The sequence below is a fragment of the Tupaia chinensis genome, unplaced genomic scaffold (genome assembly GCF_000334495.1).
Source record: "Tupaia chinensis unplaced genomic scaffold, TupChi_1.0 Scaffold143178_1, whole genome shotgun sequence".
Classification (NCBI taxonomy): domain Eukaryota; kingdom Metazoa; phylum Chordata; class Mammalia; order Scandentia; family Tupaiidae; genus Tupaia; species Tupaia belangeri.
In genome coordinates, this window is record NW_006203022.1 from 248,557 (window position 1) to 265,474 (window position 16,918).

The 16,918-nt window shown below is 56.8% G+C and overlaps 1 protein-coding gene across 1 annotated transcript in view; it reads left to right on the top strand.

Annotated features, from left to right (window-relative positions):
* The first annotated feature begins 6,069 nt into the window (after positions 1 to 6,069).
* Positions 6,070 to 16,918, top strand: part of COL6A1 (collagen type VI alpha 1 chain) — a 21,942-nt gene continuing 11,093 nt past the window's right edge. Inside the window, exons 1-20 of the mRNA XM_006163806.3 lie at positions 6,070 to 6,274; positions 7,010 to 7,139; positions 8,396 to 8,596; positions 11,138 to 11,297; positions 11,571 to 11,699; positions 11,786 to 11,806; positions 12,037 to 12,057; positions 12,154 to 12,198; positions 12,850 to 12,903; positions 12,996 to 13,040; positions 13,133 to 13,159; positions 13,455 to 13,481; positions 13,574 to 13,618; positions 13,915 to 13,968; positions 14,161 to 14,223; positions 14,853 to 14,915; positions 15,010 to 15,063; positions 15,154 to 15,189; positions 15,521 to 15,583; positions 16,865 to 16,911. Of these exons, the coding sequence (XP_006163868.1) occupies positions 6,178 to 6,274; positions 7,010 to 7,139; positions 8,396 to 8,596; positions 11,138 to 11,297; positions 11,571 to 11,699; positions 11,786 to 11,806; positions 12,037 to 12,057; positions 12,154 to 12,198; positions 12,850 to 12,903; positions 12,996 to 13,040; positions 13,133 to 13,159; positions 13,455 to 13,481; positions 13,574 to 13,618; positions 13,915 to 13,968; positions 14,161 to 14,223; positions 14,853 to 14,915; positions 15,010 to 15,063; positions 15,154 to 15,189; positions 15,521 to 15,583; positions 16,865 to 16,911 (1,382 nt within the window). The 5' untranslated portion in view covers positions 6,070 to 6,177. The remainder of the gene's footprint in view (positions 6,275 to 7,009; positions 7,140 to 8,395; positions 8,597 to 11,137; positions 11,298 to 11,570; positions 11,700 to 11,785; positions 11,807 to 12,036; positions 12,058 to 12,153; positions 12,199 to 12,849; positions 12,904 to 12,995; positions 13,041 to 13,132; positions 13,160 to 13,454; positions 13,482 to 13,573; positions 13,619 to 13,914; positions 13,969 to 14,160; positions 14,224 to 14,852; positions 14,916 to 15,009; positions 15,064 to 15,153; positions 15,190 to 15,520; positions 15,584 to 16,864; positions 16,912 to 16,918) is intronic.

The following is a 16,918-nucleotide window of genomic DNA, read 5'->3' on the forward strand; positions in this document are numbered from 1 at the left end:
CACCTCAGGGGGAAAAAAAAAAAAAACAGCTTACAAAGGAGAATGGGGGACCCTCCCCCAAAGAGTGGAGCTGCCAAAGACTCTGGGAACTACCAGCTGACTAAGGTGAGAGGACCAGGCCAGGCCAGGCCAGTCCTAAGCCCAGTGATGAGCCCTCCAGGCCTGCCCCTGCCCCTGAGAAGCCCCTCCCTCTGCCGTAGCCTCTGGTCTCTGCAGCAGCTCCCCCTCCCCCACCATGCTCATGCATGTTGGCTTTTAAAAAGTCCCTTCGAAGTTAGTTCTCACATTCCTGCCACTCTGCCAGGGCCATGTGATATCTGGGGAAGGTTCCACAAGTGGTAACCGATGTGCTCAAGGAGCTGGAGGGTCTAGAGCCAAGATTTCCGGAGGAATTTGCCAACAGCCTTGCAGCCCCTCCCCCCTCCCCCCAAGGAGTGAGACACTTTCTGGAGAAGTCTTCAAACCCTTCTGAGGAGCTCCCCTTAATGCTGGCAAAGGCCCCTCAATCCAGGCCCAGCTCACATGGGGCCTTAGAGTTTCTAAGACTCCTCCAAGGTGGGGCCACTTGCAGTGACTCTAGAGGGTCCTGAGCCACACCCAGCCTGGGAGAGCCTCAAGTCTCCTGCCCAGGTGAGGGGGTAAGATGCAGCGTCCTCTAGACGCACCCTTTATTTTTCCTTTTGTTGGCATCTCTTTCAAATGCTGGCAGCACTCACAGCCAGAGCCTCCATGTCTGAGTCTCACCAGGAAACAAAAGCCTCCACTTTTGGGTAACAGAGCTGAAATACATGTGGCCCAAGCATGTGGCCTGGGAGGGAGCCAGCCACCCGAGGGCTTCTGGGCTTTCAGGGAAATGGGCGCCATGCAAGCCTGCAGGCACAGCTAAAGACAATCCCACGATGAGGTGAGAGTCTAGGGTCCCAGAGACTCCCCTGGAGCAGCAGGGGCTCCCCGTCCAACCCCATGCAACATCCTTTGCAGGTACTGGCCACAGCCCCATGCTTGCCACAACTCATGGACCACTTATTGAAGACCACCATATTTTGGTGTATGTTTTGCAAATGAGTCTGAAGAATGCCGTGCTGGCAGTGAATTGTGTGTAAATTGAACACATATTGCACATTGCTCTCCCGCCTGCGGGGGACAGACTAGGCTCCCGTCCCTGTGCCCTGAGCTGGCCTCTGTGCCTCTCCAGTGCACTGGCCACATGTGCTTTTCCTCTGTGGCCTCTCCTGGTGTCTGTCCCTGTGGCTGAGGGTGCAGCTCCTTGTAGCCCGAGACCAGGTGGGCCCCTGTGCACTTCCAGGGCCCAGAGCCAGACAAGCCTGCTGGCTTCCCACCTGCTCTGGAACCTCCACGTGGGTCCAACCTTGGTTCTTTCCTTCAAGCTACAGGAATGCTGCAGTGGACAAATTGAGGCTGGGGGTCAAAACAGCCCTGAGCAGGTGCCCAGCACATGAGTTGCACCCAGCCCCAGGCAGAACTCCGCCAGGAGCCAGGCTACGTGGCCACAGGAAGGAGAGTCGCCATCCATGTCAGGGGCTGGGAAGGAGTCCAGAGCAGCGCCCAGTGCTCAGGGCTTGTGCCCAGCGAGGGTCAGCCATGTGCCTGGCTGGTAGCTGGGCCAACTTAATGTCCACATGGTGATGCTGCCATGGAAACCATGTGTGTAGCTGTGGAAAACATTATTTTCCCTGATGAATCATACTCTAAGTTGGGAAAACTCACTCCCTAGTTGGACAGAGAAAAGAAGTCAGAAAGGACTGAGTTGGCCAGATGCTGGCAGGTCTAGGGCTTCGAGGGCGGCTTTCCTCCCCCATGCCCCAGGAGGGAGCCAGACATCCGGAAACACTCCCAGTCAGCCTACAGAGCAGGCTCTGCAGCCCCGCCCTGCACCCTGCACCCTCTGGGCTCAGTGCCTGCCCCTGCATAAGCCACAGACAGTCTCTGTGCTGTCCCTGCAGGCTTGTTGCCTTCTTGTGGAAAGAGATGCTTCTGAGATGGAAAATCCCCTCCCCCGCCCCCCACCATGGTCTTGCCATGAGGGTGGAGGACAGACTCGCAGTCTAGAGCAAATTCCAGGCTTGTCCACTATCAGAGCAGGAAGGGGCCCTGGGGGCTCTCAGAGACTGCTCAGGAGTCTGGGAGGGTCAGTGCCATCTGGGCCCTGCATATGGCAGTATCCTGCGTGTGCAGGGCCCAGGTGGGCTCCTGAGGTCCGCCCACAGCCAGTCCTGACACCTGGATGCCGTCCTCTGGGTTCTGTCGACACTAGCTGTGAGCAGCCTCCAAGCTTCCTTGTCTAGCAAATTCTAGAGCCTGTGGGCAACGGTCCACCCATATCCAAGGTATCCTGAGAGGGCAAGGAGATAACTGCTCAGAGTTCAGGGTAAGAGATGCTTCTGAGATGGAAAATCCCCTCCCCCGCCCCCACCATGGTCTTGCCATGAGGGTGGAGGACAGACTCGCAGTCTAGAGCAAATTCCAGGCTTGTCCACTATCAGAGCAGGAAGGGGCCCTGGGGGCTCTCAGAGACTGCTCAGGAGTCTGGGAGGGTCAGTGCCATCTGGGCCCTGCATATGGCAGTATCCTGCGTGTGCAGGGCCCAGGTGGGCTCCTGAGGTCCGCCCACAGCCAGTCCTGACACCTGGATGCCGTCCTCTGGGTTCTGTCGACACTAGCTGTGAGCAGCCTCCAAGCTTCCTTGTCTAGCAAATTCTAGAGCCTGTGGGCAACGGTCCACCCATATCCAAGGTATCCTGAGAGGGCAAGGAGATAACTGCTCAGAGTTCAGGGTCAGATGCCCAAGCCTTTCTCCAGGGTCACCACATGACTATGGGCCAACTAGCCCACCTTCGTCTCCTCACCTGGACAATTAGCATCAACCCAATACACGCAGGCCGGAGCCCTTTGTGCCAACAGGTGTTTGCAACTGTAAATGCAGGTAAAACTGGAAACTCCTGACCACACGCCCAGAACCAGTGAGTAAGGACTTTCTTCCCAAGGGGTCTCCTTTGGGGCCCTTTTCTGGCCCTCCCAAACCTAGCACTTTAAAGCAGAGAAGGTTCACTGCAGGGTGAAGGGTTCTTGGTGAAGGGCAGAGAATGCAGAGCGTGGCCAGATAGGGACTCCAGGGCACTGGCTATGTGCCCGCGTGGTTGGCAGCCTGGGCACAGCCCCCAGATCCTTAGTGCGGCGTGTAGTGTCATGTGAGCGCACCCTGCTGTGCTCCTTCCCTCCTGTGCACAGGGCACACAGCCCAGGGGACAAGCAGGAACCCAGGGACTAAGCACGTGGACAGGACAGGGAAGACCCCAGGAGTCCCCACGCATTTGCAGAGTGGGTCTGCTCTAAGCCCGTGTGACCTGGCAGGTGTCCCCACTGCCCCGGGACTGAGCCCAGAACTGTGGCACTTCACTCACTGTGACATCTCTCGTCACCTGGAGACATGGGAGCCCCTTCTCTGTGCTGGGGTCCATACCGCCTCCCCTGCTGGTTGCTCGCACCATCCTCCCTTTAACCTGGCCAGGCCATCCATGAGCCCAGCACTCAGAAAGAGAAGAGGGTGGGGTCCGGGAGGCCCGGAGAGGCGTTCTTAGAAGAGGAAGAGGTCTGCGCTGCCAGAAAGGGGGCGCTGCTGCTCCACAGAAGGAGGAGGGAGAGCGGCGGCCGACCCATCCACCCTCCCATCCTGGCCGCCTGCCTGCAGGGTTGGGGAGCTATTAGCGTGGACAGAGGCAGTTTCCGTTGGGACATTTTTTCCTTCCAGCCTCCGCCTACTCATGGTTTTAAACCCAACACCAGTCCTGGGTCATTTCTCTTTCCCGCGCTTACTTTTGGAGGGGAGAAATCTCACTATCTGCCAGGCTGTCCCCAGGGCAGAGCCAGGCGGGCACCCCTCCCAGCCCCGATGCCTGGCTGCCCACCCATGCTTTCACCTGCTCCTGCCCCTCCCCACCTGGATACACTGACCCCACCATGGTTCCAGGGTCGGGCAGAATGGGAGGGGCGGGGGACCAGATTGACTCTAGAATCCATGAGGGATTGGCTGCTATGGGTGCCTGAGAAAGAACCCCATGTCTTACAGAGGCAGCTGTGGGCTTGCTGCCCTGCCTCCTTCTCTATAGGACATTCACCCCACACACGCAGAGGGCCACAGGGCCCCTTCACCACCAGACACCGTCATTCCCAAACCTCTGTGAAGGGTTCCCAGGCAGCTGGCAGCTCTGTTCTCAGACCCAGCCTGGCCCTGGCAGCTGTGCGCACACAGGGGTCTTCTGGGACAATGCCGACTCTTCACTGACCTGGACTTGGGGAGGCAGTGAACACCAGGACGGAGACAACCTGGACAGCCCCAGGAGAGTCATAGAGTCCCTAGGGGAGAAGAGGGGGTAGAAGTATTCTCTCTCTCACTGTCCTCACAGGAAAGACCCCTGACGACGTGCATGAACCAGTATGCAGCAGGGGTTCTCAACTCTGTGGAATATTTACAGCAGAAATAACCAAATGCTTTAGCTCTGGTTACTCCTGGGTAGTGAAACTAGATGTTTTGCTACTTTTGTACATTTGCTATGAGACATCAGTGCCAAGCCCCGACAAGGCAGAAGGCACCTCTGGGTACCACCCTTTGGTGAACACTTCCTTCAACTTTCCACCCTCCTGGGTCGAGGTCCCAAGCCTGCCATAGAGAAGCATGAACTTGGGTGAAATGGGGCATGAGGGCATGAGCTCAAGGTGCTGCCAGACTGAAGAGCATTGGTGTTGGTGTGTCATGCCATCCTTGCCATCACTATCACATCCTCGGTGGAGTGGTCACACCATGACACCAGCTTGCCCAAAGAGTTGCTGGTGCTCTGTTAAACTGTTGCACAAAAACACCTCTGCAGAGCAAGAAAAACACTTTGTCCTCTGCAAATCTGTCCCTGGTGACAGAGGAGCCTGCACTTCTTTCCTCTTGATAGATGATGTATCAGTTACCACCTGCTGCATAACAAGTCAGTCCCGATCTCCATGACTCAACACACACACAGCATTCCCAAGAGACAGGAACAGCACGGGCAGTCAGGGCCTCTGCTACAAGGAAGCTCACTGCTCTTAGCATTTACACAGCATATTCCTGGTTCTGTCTCACACCTGTGAGAACATGAGAGTGGCCATGCTGCAGAGAAAACAGGAGAATGTGCCCAGACCTTAGGTTCCAGATTCTGAAAAGTAGGGTGTGTGTGTGTGTGTGTGTGTGTGTGTGTGTGGTGTGTGAAGGGAGTGGGGGGGCAATGTGTAGTAGAATTAAGTATGACTTTTGAAGTTTTTCTCAAAAGGTTTATTAAATATGGTCATAGATTTTTATGTACATTTTTTGTATGTTTTTAAATTATAAGATATTTAGTCTGGTATTGAGAAAGTGTCAACAGCTCCAGCTCCAGAGGTCTTTGGGATCCTTCCTTGGGGCAGGAGTGGGTCTGGTACCCGTGGAGCTAACAGGGGTTAACCCTCACTCACACTCACACACACACACACACATACCCATACACCGACGCGTGGATGACTTTATTTTCTCCTAGTAAAATTTGAAATATTTGCTGCAAATATGTATTTCACCAAACTGTAAAGAAATATTTACACGAAAAACAACTCGGAAATCCATAAAAGCAATGAATCTGAAACATTCCACAACTGGTGTGGGCATTTGCAGAAAACGTTGGCGGGCAACGGGGCAAACTCGGCCGATCAGTTCCACAGAAAGATGTTTCAATTAAAAACAGCCATAAATGGGCTTTCAGTTGCACATTCTTTTTCAGACATTTTATTTAAACCCAACTACAGTTTTGGTCTACTTAACCCGAGAACTGCATTCACCATGAGCAAATAAATGTCTCTACAACCTGGTGAGAAAGTAGAATTCTTTAGCTGAGTGGCGAGCTTGGGCTCAAACCAGCTGAAGAGCAGAGCAACTGTTCTACAGCTGGTCTGGAGGGCGAAGCCCCCAAATAGGCGAGCTGTGACTCAGGGGCTGCGCCCGCCCTGCAGGCCAGCTCCTCCCCTCCCGCTTGCCCGCCCCTCCGCTCCCTCCTCCCAGCCTGGGTTGTAATTCCGGACAGAGCAGAAGAAATCTCTCCTCTCTCCAGCCTTCACCCACCCTGACCGGCCCTCGTTAATGGTGACAGGCAGACCAGCAACATGAGGTTAGCCCACACGCTGCTGCCCCTGCTGCTGCAGGCCTGCTGGGCCTGGGCACAGGACGACCCTGCGGCCTCAAGGGTCATGGCCTTTCAAGGTAAGTGGGCTTTGGCCTGGCTGGATGCCTGCCCCCTGCTCCTGGGAGCCGTGGGCTCTGATGGCCCGGAGCTGGACTGTCCCCTCCTTTGAGGTGAGAGCTTCAGAGGGGGGCCTTGCAAGGAATTCCCTGTTCTGGGCAGCAGAAGTATCTGACTGTCTCCAGAAAGGCCTCTGGGCTTGAGCCACCTTGAGTGTCCCTTTCTGGGTGGAGGGTGTCAGGCCGGGCAACTCGGGAGAGGCTCCTGGAGGAGTGGAGCTGGCCCTCATTATCTGCTTGAGTTTTCAGTCTCCGTGGAGGCCATTGCAAGCCGAGGACTGTTCCTCCTTGGTCCATCAGGTCCTAGCAGGGCAGCAGGATGGAGCGTACTCCCTGTCCTGTCTCAGGGCACGTTCCCTGTCTCAGGGTGCATTCCCTGTCCTCCCATACCTGACTATAAGACTCAGCTGGTGTGTGAAAGCCACTTGAGAACTTAACAAGGAAACAGCTCATCCCGGGGATCCCTGCCCTTTAGAGGGTGTTTGTGGGAGCCCTTCTGCCCCAGGAAGCAGTCACTCCCGGACACATTTGGGGACCCCTCCCACTTTTAACCCCCATTGTTGGAGGTCAGGACTGCCACTGCTGCCTTCTTGCCTCTCCGGGTGAGGGAGCCCTGTGGGCCCAGCACTGGGCAGGAGGGGTAGACGGGGCCCTCCATGCTCAGCTCCAGGCCTTCTGACCCTGTCTTGGGTTCAGACTGCCCCGTGGACCTGTTCTTTGTGCTGGACACCTCGGAGAGCGTAGCCCTGAGGCTGCAGCCCTATGGGGCCCTAGTGGACAAGGTCAAGGAATTCACCAAGCGCTTCATCAACAACCTGAGGGACAGGTAAGGCACTGGCCTGGCCCTGCTTCCCTCTTGTGTTTCTGTGTGCCTGTGGGGGAGGGGCAGGTGGAGTCTGGCCTCAGCCTCCCCTCTGAGTCTTCTCATGTGCCCTGGGCACCCAGCACCCCCTCGTCCCCATGGCTCATTGCCCAGATTAAGACTGGGATGGAGATGGAATCTCTGAGCAGCACCTGGTTAACTGGGAGGGTGAGCACCAAGATGTAGAGGTCTCAGAACCCCAAACAGACCCGCAGCTCCCTTGAGTAAACTAAGGGGGTCTGGGTGCTAGCCTCAGGCTGTAGTTCTCCCAGGGCCTGGAGGGGCCATTCACTAACTAACTGGATCTCTCCACCCACCCACTCCACTCCTCCCACCACCCATGTGGGTGATCAGAGCCTCTGTGATCCTGGATCAGGCTTGGATCTGGATTTGGGTGTGGCACAAGGGGAGTGGGCCATGGGCATGGCCAAGGGCAGGACCATGAGGGTCACAAAGAACCCACTCCTGGGCAGGCCCACAGCTATGGGGATCAGAGGTGGGGCCTCCCAGGCTCAGCCAGCACAGCCTCCTCCCCACTGTGGCCTGGACTGAGACCCAAGCCTCCTGCCTGCCCACCAAAAAGGTCTATGGGGCCAGAGTGGATCCTCCCACCCCTGGAGCACCCCATGTAGGAGCTTAGGGACCAGGAACCCAAACTTAGCAGGGACAGCCTGGTGTGTGAGGACTGTAGCTGGACAGAGGTACTACAGCAACCACATGGCCTGCCATCAACCCCTGTGCTCAGGCTTCCTGGGCCTCAGTTTCCCCCCTGTGCTATTGGCATACTGCAGTGGTCACCCCATCTGCTGGCTGGACAGGTGGGGCAGTCAAGCAAACCCTGGGAGCCCCCCAGGCCCAGGAGCACCAAAAACAGAGGCGAGGCCCCAGGCCCATCAAGAACGCCCTCTTTCCTGCCCCCCCACACACACACTGCCAACTGCCCTGGTCTGTCCCCCCACAGTTGCTCTTGTGAGGCCGCAAGAGACCCAGGGCACGTCTGGCTGAGGCTGGCCTTGCTGGTCACTCCCCACTAGCCTGCAGGCAGCCACTACCACCTCTGGCCACAGGGAATCCACTGTGGGGCCCTCCTCTCCGGGCGCTGAGGCTGGCAGTCTGTCCATCTGTGGGGGGCCTCCTGTCCTATGGCACAGCGGGGAACACACGTCCCAAGCTGTGCGGGCGTGTGAGACCCCACTCACTCCACCCCACCCCTGCCGCAGGTACTACCGCTGTGACCGCAACCTGGTGTGGAACGCGGGCGCCCTGCACTACAGCGATGAGGTGGAGATCATCCGCGGCCTCACGCGCATGCCCAGCGGCCGCGATGACCTCAAGAGCAGCATAGACGCAGTCAAGTACTTTGGCAAGGGCACCTACACGGACTGCGCCATCAAGAAGGGGCTGGAGGAGCTGCTCATCGGGTGAGCGACCACAGCCGAGCACAGTCCCGTCTCAAGGTCTCCCCACAGGCCCTGCCGCAGACCTCCCTAGCCTGCTGTGTGGCTATAAACCCACCCAGTGCCCTTGCACGTCGTGGGCTGTCCATGCTGGTGACCACGCCCAGCCTGACAGCGCTCCCAGAGACCACTCCCACCTCCATCCCTCCCACTGCTCAGGGCCAAGAGGACCCAGAGAGCTGCCAATCCCTCCCAGTTACACCTCACACTTTGGCCAAACAGGACTCCTGCAGCCAGAGACAGAGACAAAGATAGAAGTCAGGACAAGACACGCACAGAGAGAGACAGAGAGAAACCAAGAAAGAAAGAAAGGGGCCAACTCTGTAGGGTGGTGGTTATGGCGGCTGGATTCCACATGGCCAACTGCAGTTCGAGTGTTTATGGCGGCTGGATCCCACATGGCCAACTGCAGTTCGAGTTCCAGACCCAGTGCCTTGAAAAACACTCTAAGTGATGGGCTCTATGCCCAGAATCGCAAAAGGAGGGAGAGCCGGAGAAATACTGCAGTGTGACCATTCCCCATGGCAGGGGGTGGAGGGTACTTTCACTACCACCCCCGTCTCTCTCTCTCTGGCGAGCACATGTGCCTTCTAGCACACAAAAAAATAATAATAACAATAATTAATTTTAAAAAAGAGAAACACAGAAAGACAGAGACATAGGAACAGATCTACAGAGAGCAAGAGAGACAGAGAGATAGAAAGACACAAAGACACCGAGAAAAAAAAAGTTAGGATTTTTTTTGTTGTTGTTTTTAAGAGATTTTTACTATAGAATGTGGGCACACACCGAAGAGACAGAGAGAGAGAAAGTGAGAAATCACCTCCGTGGGGAGATGGCCGTGCCACAATCTCTTCTCCTTCAATCTCTTGGGATCTTGGGCACACACACGCACACACATGCCCTGCAGTTGTTTTAAGCCGCTGGGTCCAAAACTTGAATTGCTCTCAACTAAGTGGTCATCCAGCAATGTAACCATTATGCCATCTGCTGGTCCCTTTTTGTTGTTGTTGAGAGGTTTTTTTTTTTTTTTTTGAGAGGTTAAAAAAAGCGTGCACTCGCCAGAAAGACAGAGAGACAGAAAGCGAGAAATCACCCCCCAGGGGGGATGGCCATACCACAATCCCTTCTCCTCCATTCTCCTCTCGGGATCTTGGGCACGCACGCACACATGCTCGGTAATGAGTTTAAGCCGCCAGGTCTGGGACTCGAACTGCAGTCGACTACATGGGAATTCAGCGACATAGCCATTACGCTAACTGCTGGTCCTGAGAGATTTTTGCTACAGGGTGCATGCACTTGCCAGAGAGACAGAAAGCCGGAAATCAACCTCCATTTGGGATGGTCTCACCACAATCCCTTCTCCTCCATTTTCCTTTTGGGATTTTGGGTACACACATATGCACCCAGCATGAATTTTAAATCACCAGGTCCAGAACTCGAAGCACAATTAACTATAAGAGAGTCCAGTGACGTAACCATTATGCCATCTGCTGGTCCCAAAATATAGTTTTATTGCAGAGAAGCAGTGCTTATTTCATTCACACTAAATCTCAGCAAAATTAAAATAAAAATAAATGACTATTTCATTTTACTTTTCAAATGGTCTGTGTAGACTGAGGAGTTTCTTCTTAGACGGCCCCATTCTCTCCCTGCAATGGCCCAGGCTAGAGGCCAAGTCTGCAGGAGAACCAGGCCTCCCCACTCCTGTGCTCCCTCCCAAGGTGGCCCCCAGCAACGAGTGCACCAAAGGCCAGGTGGGTGGGCATGAGGTGGCCCTTCCACCACCCAGTGTCTCCCAGCCCTGGCAGAGGCTGCCCAGTAAGGCAGCACCAGGAGCCACCTTTCCTTCTGCTGGTGGTCTTGGAGGAGCACGTCCTGCCTGTGTGAGGAGGGCCCAGCACCTTCCCAAGGCTCCACTTGTTGGGTCCATCTTGCAGCAAAGCTGACGAGGAAGGAGCCGTGGCCTCACCTCTCAGCTCTGGGGTGGGGCTCAGAGCCACACAGGGTCATTCTCCAGTGTCCTGGACCCAAGCATTTATTCAAGGGGTGCTCTCAGCCCCCAGGGCACCTCAGACAGCCCTGCAGCTGTACCCTTGCCCGCTGTGCTGGTCCTGTTCCTGGGGAGCATGCCCACTCTGCATTTCAGGGGGGCTTGCCTTGCACGTCACCCTGTTATTGCCTTATCACCCACATCCTGCGAAAGCCCATGGTGCCCTCAGTTTAATCAGCTACTTGGTGAAAAGGGCCAAGAAGCTCAGTTGAACAACGCCTTCCATGTCGGCATCCTCAGGGCCTTTGGGGTTGTCACACGTGGGTCACATGTGCACATTATCTAAAGTCATATTTAGAGAGATGTGATCCCCTTTGGAAAGACTGCTCTCAGGATGTGGCAACAGAAAGCACCTGCCACAGCTGGGCTGTGTGCTCCCTTGGGTTCAGCCCCTCCCTCTAGTCCGGGCTCTCGCTCCACGGCTCCAAGGCCTCACACCATCTGCTTGCTAGGGGCTCCCACCTGAAGGAGAACAAGTACCTGATTGTGGTCACCGACGGGCACCCCCTGGAGGGCTACAAGGAGCCATGTGGGGGCCTGGAGGACGCAGTGAACGAGGCCAAGCACCTGGGCATCAAGGTCTTCTCTGTGGCTATCACGCCAGACCACCTGGTAAGAGCTCCCCACGCCCCCACATCCCAGAACAGCCCCGAGCACAGAGCCGGGACTCCTGCAAAGGGGACTGGCCATCTCCACCCCTCAGGGCAGGTGGAGCGTCAGTTTCCAGCTCTCCCTCTAGGTGGCCTTTGTTTGTGGACTTGGCAACCCCTTCCACTGAGGACCCCCCCCAACCCCAGTCCTTTGGTCCTGTATGGGGGTCACCAGGGTGCCCAGAAGGAGATGCGAGAGCAGTCCGGGCTCATCCTATCTCATGATACCCCCCAGGAGCAGCGTCTGAGCATCATCGCCTCGGACCACACTTACCGCCGCAACTTCACAGCAGCCGACTGGGGGCAGAGCCTCGACGCGGAGGAGACCATCAGCCAGACCATCGACACCATCATTGACATGATCGTGAGCTCCTCCCAGGGCCGCCATGCTGTGTGGGGAGGCCAGAGGTCCTAGACAGAAAGTAATTCCACTTCCATTTCATTTTCCAGAAAAATAATGTGGAACAAGTGGTAAGCATCCCTCACCATCCACCATCCCCTGCCCCTCCCCCTGCCCCTGCCCAGGCCCTCCCACCCTCCAAGCTCTGCATCGCTGCCTGTCCCAGCATGGTCCAGTGTCTGTGGCAAATCTCAGTGTGTGCACATGTGTCCAGGGTGGGTCCAGGGTGTGTCCCTGGAGTGTCCTGGGCACACCGCCAGCTCTCTGACCTGTCTTCCATTCTCTTCCATTCCCCTGACAGTGCTGTTCCTTCGAGTGCCAGGTGAGTGCCCACTGCCCTGTTCCTGTCCGCTTCCCTGTCCCATGGCCCCTGTCTGGGGGCTGAGCTGACAGCCCCTGCATCCCCTGTGTCTTGCAGCCTGCCAGAGGACCTCCAGGGCCCCCGGGTGACCCTGGCTATGAGGTGAGTAGGCACACTCATGTGCCAGACCCCAAGGTGTTGGGGTCTCCAATGGGACCTGAGCCTGAGCACCACGTGTGCCCTGCACTGGGCCAGACCTGGCGATACTAAGGACCCCTTGCTGAGCAGATGCTCTGGGTCCATGCAGGGCGGTGGGCATGGACTGGCCCCAGGGCCTCTCCTCGGTCCTTTGAGAAGTGAGCATCTCACCTTCTTGCCCTACTCCTGGGGAAGGCCTTCTGGTGGGGGCAGGGCATGAGGGATCCCAGGCCAGGTATGTCACACAGGATGACTTTGAAAATTAAAATTGGTTGCCAATACTCACAATGTGGATGATGGCTCACCAATGTCTGGATTCCTGCTTTCCATCAGCTCTCATCAGCTCCATCAGCCATGGCCCTCAAGTCACATGCATCCAGGAGTGGAGCAGCAGCACTGAGACTCCTGGGTTGGGCCTACTCTGCTGGCCTGGGCCTGCTGCTGGAGCAGCTCTGAGGCTTGTGCCCAGCAGAGGGTGCCTGGCACTCCCAGACCCTGAGACAGACCACGAGTGGTGGGGAACGGAGCTGAAATGAACTTCAAATCAGGGCTCCCTTCACCGCTTTTGGAAAAAAAGCAGGAACAATCCTCTAACATTGTCTGTTGATGTTTCAGGGAGAACGAGGAAAGCCGGGGCTCCCAGGAGAGAAGGGGGAAGCCGGAGACCCTGTGAGTGCCTGGCTATAGGGATGCCTGGGGCTGGGAGGCTGGGCCAGGAGTCTGCCCTCCAGAGCATCTAACTGTCCCCTCTTCTGTTCCAGGGAAGACCTGGGGACCTTGGGCCAATGGGGTACCAGGGGATGAAGGTATGTCTCCCTCTTCTTTTCCTGGGTTCCCTGGGCGGTGCCTCCTGCTTGGCAGTAACCATATCTTCTCTTCCCATCTGTGCGGAGTGTAGGGAGAAAAAGGGAGCCGCGGAGAGAAGGTGAGTGAAGCCAACCTCGGAATTCACTTGCCCTGAGGTCAGCAGGGCTAGGGGTCCTACCAGAGGTCATGGAGACATGGCACAAACCAGGCCTGTTCCCTGCTCCTGTCCCGGTTCCTGCAACTCTGCAGTCACTCAGGGAGCCCTGCCATTGGGCTGACAGGCTGCTGTGGGCCTCAGCCAGGCTTTGCCACCCTGACTCCTCGCCCTGGTCTACACAGCAGAGCTAAGAGGGTGAGGACTGCTGCTGGGCCCAGGCAAGGGCACCCCTCACCCCCCCTTTCTGTCTCCATAGGGCTCCAGAGGACCCAAGGGTTACAAGGTGAGTGTGTGCCGTCAGGGGTGAGGGAGTTCTGCCTCGGCCGCACTGTCTGACCTGGGCCTGGGGCATTCTTTTGTCTTCGCATCTCGCAGGGCGAGAAGGGCAAGCGTGGCATCGACGGTGTAGACGGCATGAAGGTACCCAGAGGGCAGGAGGGCTGGGGGCTGGAACAAGGGGGGAGAAGGGGAGATTTTTGTGGGTGGAAGGGCAAAGCAGGCAACTCTGGGCAGTGTGAAGTCAGGAGACATTTTCTGTGGGTATTTCCTGCCAAACTCCAGTCCCAGTGGGTCCCAAGCCACCCAGTTAGGCTCAGAGCATCTGCCAGGGCTCACCCTGGGAGGCCATGGGTGAGCCAGGACCCAAAGATCTGACAGCTGACGGCTTCGGTGGCCTGCCTGACTATCCTGACCATGTCCTTTCTTCCTCCTTCCAGGGAGAAGCAGGGTACCCAGGCCTGCCTGGCTGCAAGGGCTCACCTGGAGCTGATGTGAGTCACTCTTCTCACTGCTATCTTAAGACTGAGTTTTCAGGACAGTAACTCAGCCCAAGTCCTGCCTGTAACACCCTAAGTCTCCACCGCTGCCCATGTACAAGCTGTTCAGCTGCCATCTGAGGGCCGCTGTGCAAGGCTCGTGGTTGCCTCTGCCATCTCCGATGGTCTCCTCCATCTCCTCTCCAGGGCATTCAAGGACCCCCTGGCCCTAAAGGAGATCCTGGCGCCTTCGGACTGAAAGGAGAGAAGGTGAGACCGTGGTCCTTAACTAGTCACCCTCGGTGAGGAGGTTGATAGCCATGTGGTGGGCAGGGAAAGGGCAGCATGGAAGGCCCAATGACAAAGGGCAGTGTGCATGGCCATCCCGGTCTCTGTGCTCATGTGGAAATCAAAACACGAGAATAAACAGCGGTGCTGGGGGCGGGAGTGGTAGTCGCATGCGCAGGAGTGATGGTTCACAAGTCTGATTTAAAGCTGAGTTTTCTGTAGCTGGTGTCTTGGGGGGTTCTTACGGACATAGGAAGTGCAGGAAAGGTGGAGTTCCAATTGCACCCCAAGTGTGGTCCAAGGAGGATTTTCCGGAATCAGCAAAGGTTTCAAATCTCAACTTTAAGTTCATGATGAGCTGCAAAGCCCTGGATTCCAGCCACCATCTCATCCTGCAAAACCAAGCCTCACTGATGGGAATGGGCAGTCATCGCTCGGGTTGAGTGGCATCTGGCTAGATCCAGGGTCACCAGGTGGAAATGTCAAGGCAGTTGTGTGCTAGGCTGCAGATGGATTGAGGCAGCTTGGAGGCTCACATGGTGCTGGTCAGGGACGGTGGCATGGGGCTCCTGTTCTGGAGGGAGCCTCTGTGACCTTCTAATCTTCCTCAGGGAGAACCTGGAGCCAATGGAGAGGCTGGGAGGCCAGGGAACACAGGCCCCCCTGGAGATGAGGTGAGGATGCACACAGCCCCTGGGGGCAGAGCAGGGGCCCAGGCCCTGTGCAGGGTCAAGGACATGGACAGACGATTCTACCCCTGTCCCTCAGGGTGAACCTGGAGAGCCTGGACCCCCAGGAGAGAAGGGAGAAGCTGGCGATGAGGTGAGCCCCACAGGTCTCTGCCCCTCCTGAGCTGAGTGCAGGTCTGCAGGTCTGTACACAAACTCATACCTGTGTTCTTCTTCATCCCAGGGGAACGCAGGGCCGGACGGTGCCCCCGGAGAAAGGGTGAGTGGGGCAGTGGTGCCCTCCCCATGTGCCCAGATGCTGATCTGACCCAAGCTGGTCCTGGTGACTCTGACAGACCTGGGCTCTTCCCTGAGCCATGTAGGTGCCTCACCCGCAGTTCCAAGAGGTGGAAGAAAGCCAAACTGTGCCTCCTGAGGGTGTCTTTCAGCCACGCTTGGGGTCTTCCTGAGGTCCCTGGAGCAAGTGGGACCTGAGGAACAAGGAGACTCCAGTCCTGGGTGTCCTGCGGGGGTCAGGATGGTCCCCCTTTTCACCATGGGGCGTGAATCCCAGCGGGCAGTAGCTTGACCTCTCCACCCTCTCCATTCAGGGCGGGTCTGGAGAGCAAGGACAGCGGGGAACCCCTGGCGTGCGGGGCCCAAGAGGAGACCCGGTGAGTCCTCTTCCCAGGTAGGAGTGGGCAGACTCTAGGCCAAGGCCCAGGCCATCAGAATCACAGGACACACACGTAGTGTCCCTTAGTCCTGGACTTTGACTGACCCCTTCCCTCACCTCCTGTTTTCCCAAGACCCTCTAGGTTGCCTGGGTCCCCAGTCAAGCCAGGGGGGCTGAGAGCCTGAGGGAGGTGGCCCTGGGCCAGGTGAGAGGAGCAAAGGTCAATGCAGAGGGAGGGAATGAACTCTGTCTCCCCTCTCCTCACTGAGGACCTGCCCTATATGGGGGAGGCACCAGCCAGAACTGTCTGGTGTCCTTTACGACCCCTCGGACTGTGCCCTGCATGGACAGCAGTTTCCACAGAAGCCTCCTTTTCCCCCCTTCCCTTCCCATTTCCCACCTGCCCTTCCCATTTTCCTCTGTCCTTCCTGTGTCCCCGGCCCTTTGGCCTTTCCTACCTACCTGTCCCTTCCCCTTTCCCACCTGGCCCTCCCGTTCCCCTGCGCTTCTTCCTTCCTCTGCTCTTCCTGTTCCCGTTCCCTTTCCCACCCCTCCCTTTCTGTTTCTCATTAACCTTTCCTGATTGCCCATCCCTTCCTGCTTCTGCTTCTTCCTCTTGCCTCCCTGTCCCTGCCCATGTCCTGCCTGTCCCTCTCGTTGTCCACCTGTCCCTTCCACACAGGCTCCCTTGAGCTGCAGGGTGGCCTGTGTGACGCAGCTTACTGGACTGGTGTCCTGGCCATCGTGTACTCAGGCTCCTCTAAATGCCTGCGGCTCTCCCAACAACCCCATACGCGCTTTCGCGGACAGAGCTAGGGTTCCTCATTGGGAAAGTTCTTCACTTTAAAATTTGAAGTGTGTGGACCAGCAAGGGTGGTTGGTTGGGCTGTCTGGGCTGTGAGAACCACACAGCAGATGCTGCAGCTCTGGGCTTCTGAAGCCTAAGAACCAGGGTGCGTGGACTTGCCCCATTATGAACCTCATCGATAAAAAAGGAAGCGCATGCAAAAACAGGCTCCAGGGCCACAGGAGGAGCTGCTGCCTTCTCATCATGGCCACTTGAAAATGGCCAGTCATTCAATGGCCATGCTTGGGGCCATCATCCTAGTCAAAATATGGCCAGGCTGGAAGAGGGAAGAGTGGGTACTCCTCTTGGTTCTGAGCCCCCCATACCCAGCACCCTCACTCACTGACTGCCTTACCTCTGGCTCCCCTGGACAGCTGCTCCCTGAGGAGCTTGGAGCCTGACCTTTGTACTCACCAGCTTGTTTCTTCCCAGGGTGAAGCTGGACCACAGGGTGACCAGGGAAGAGAAGGCCCCGTTGGCATTCCT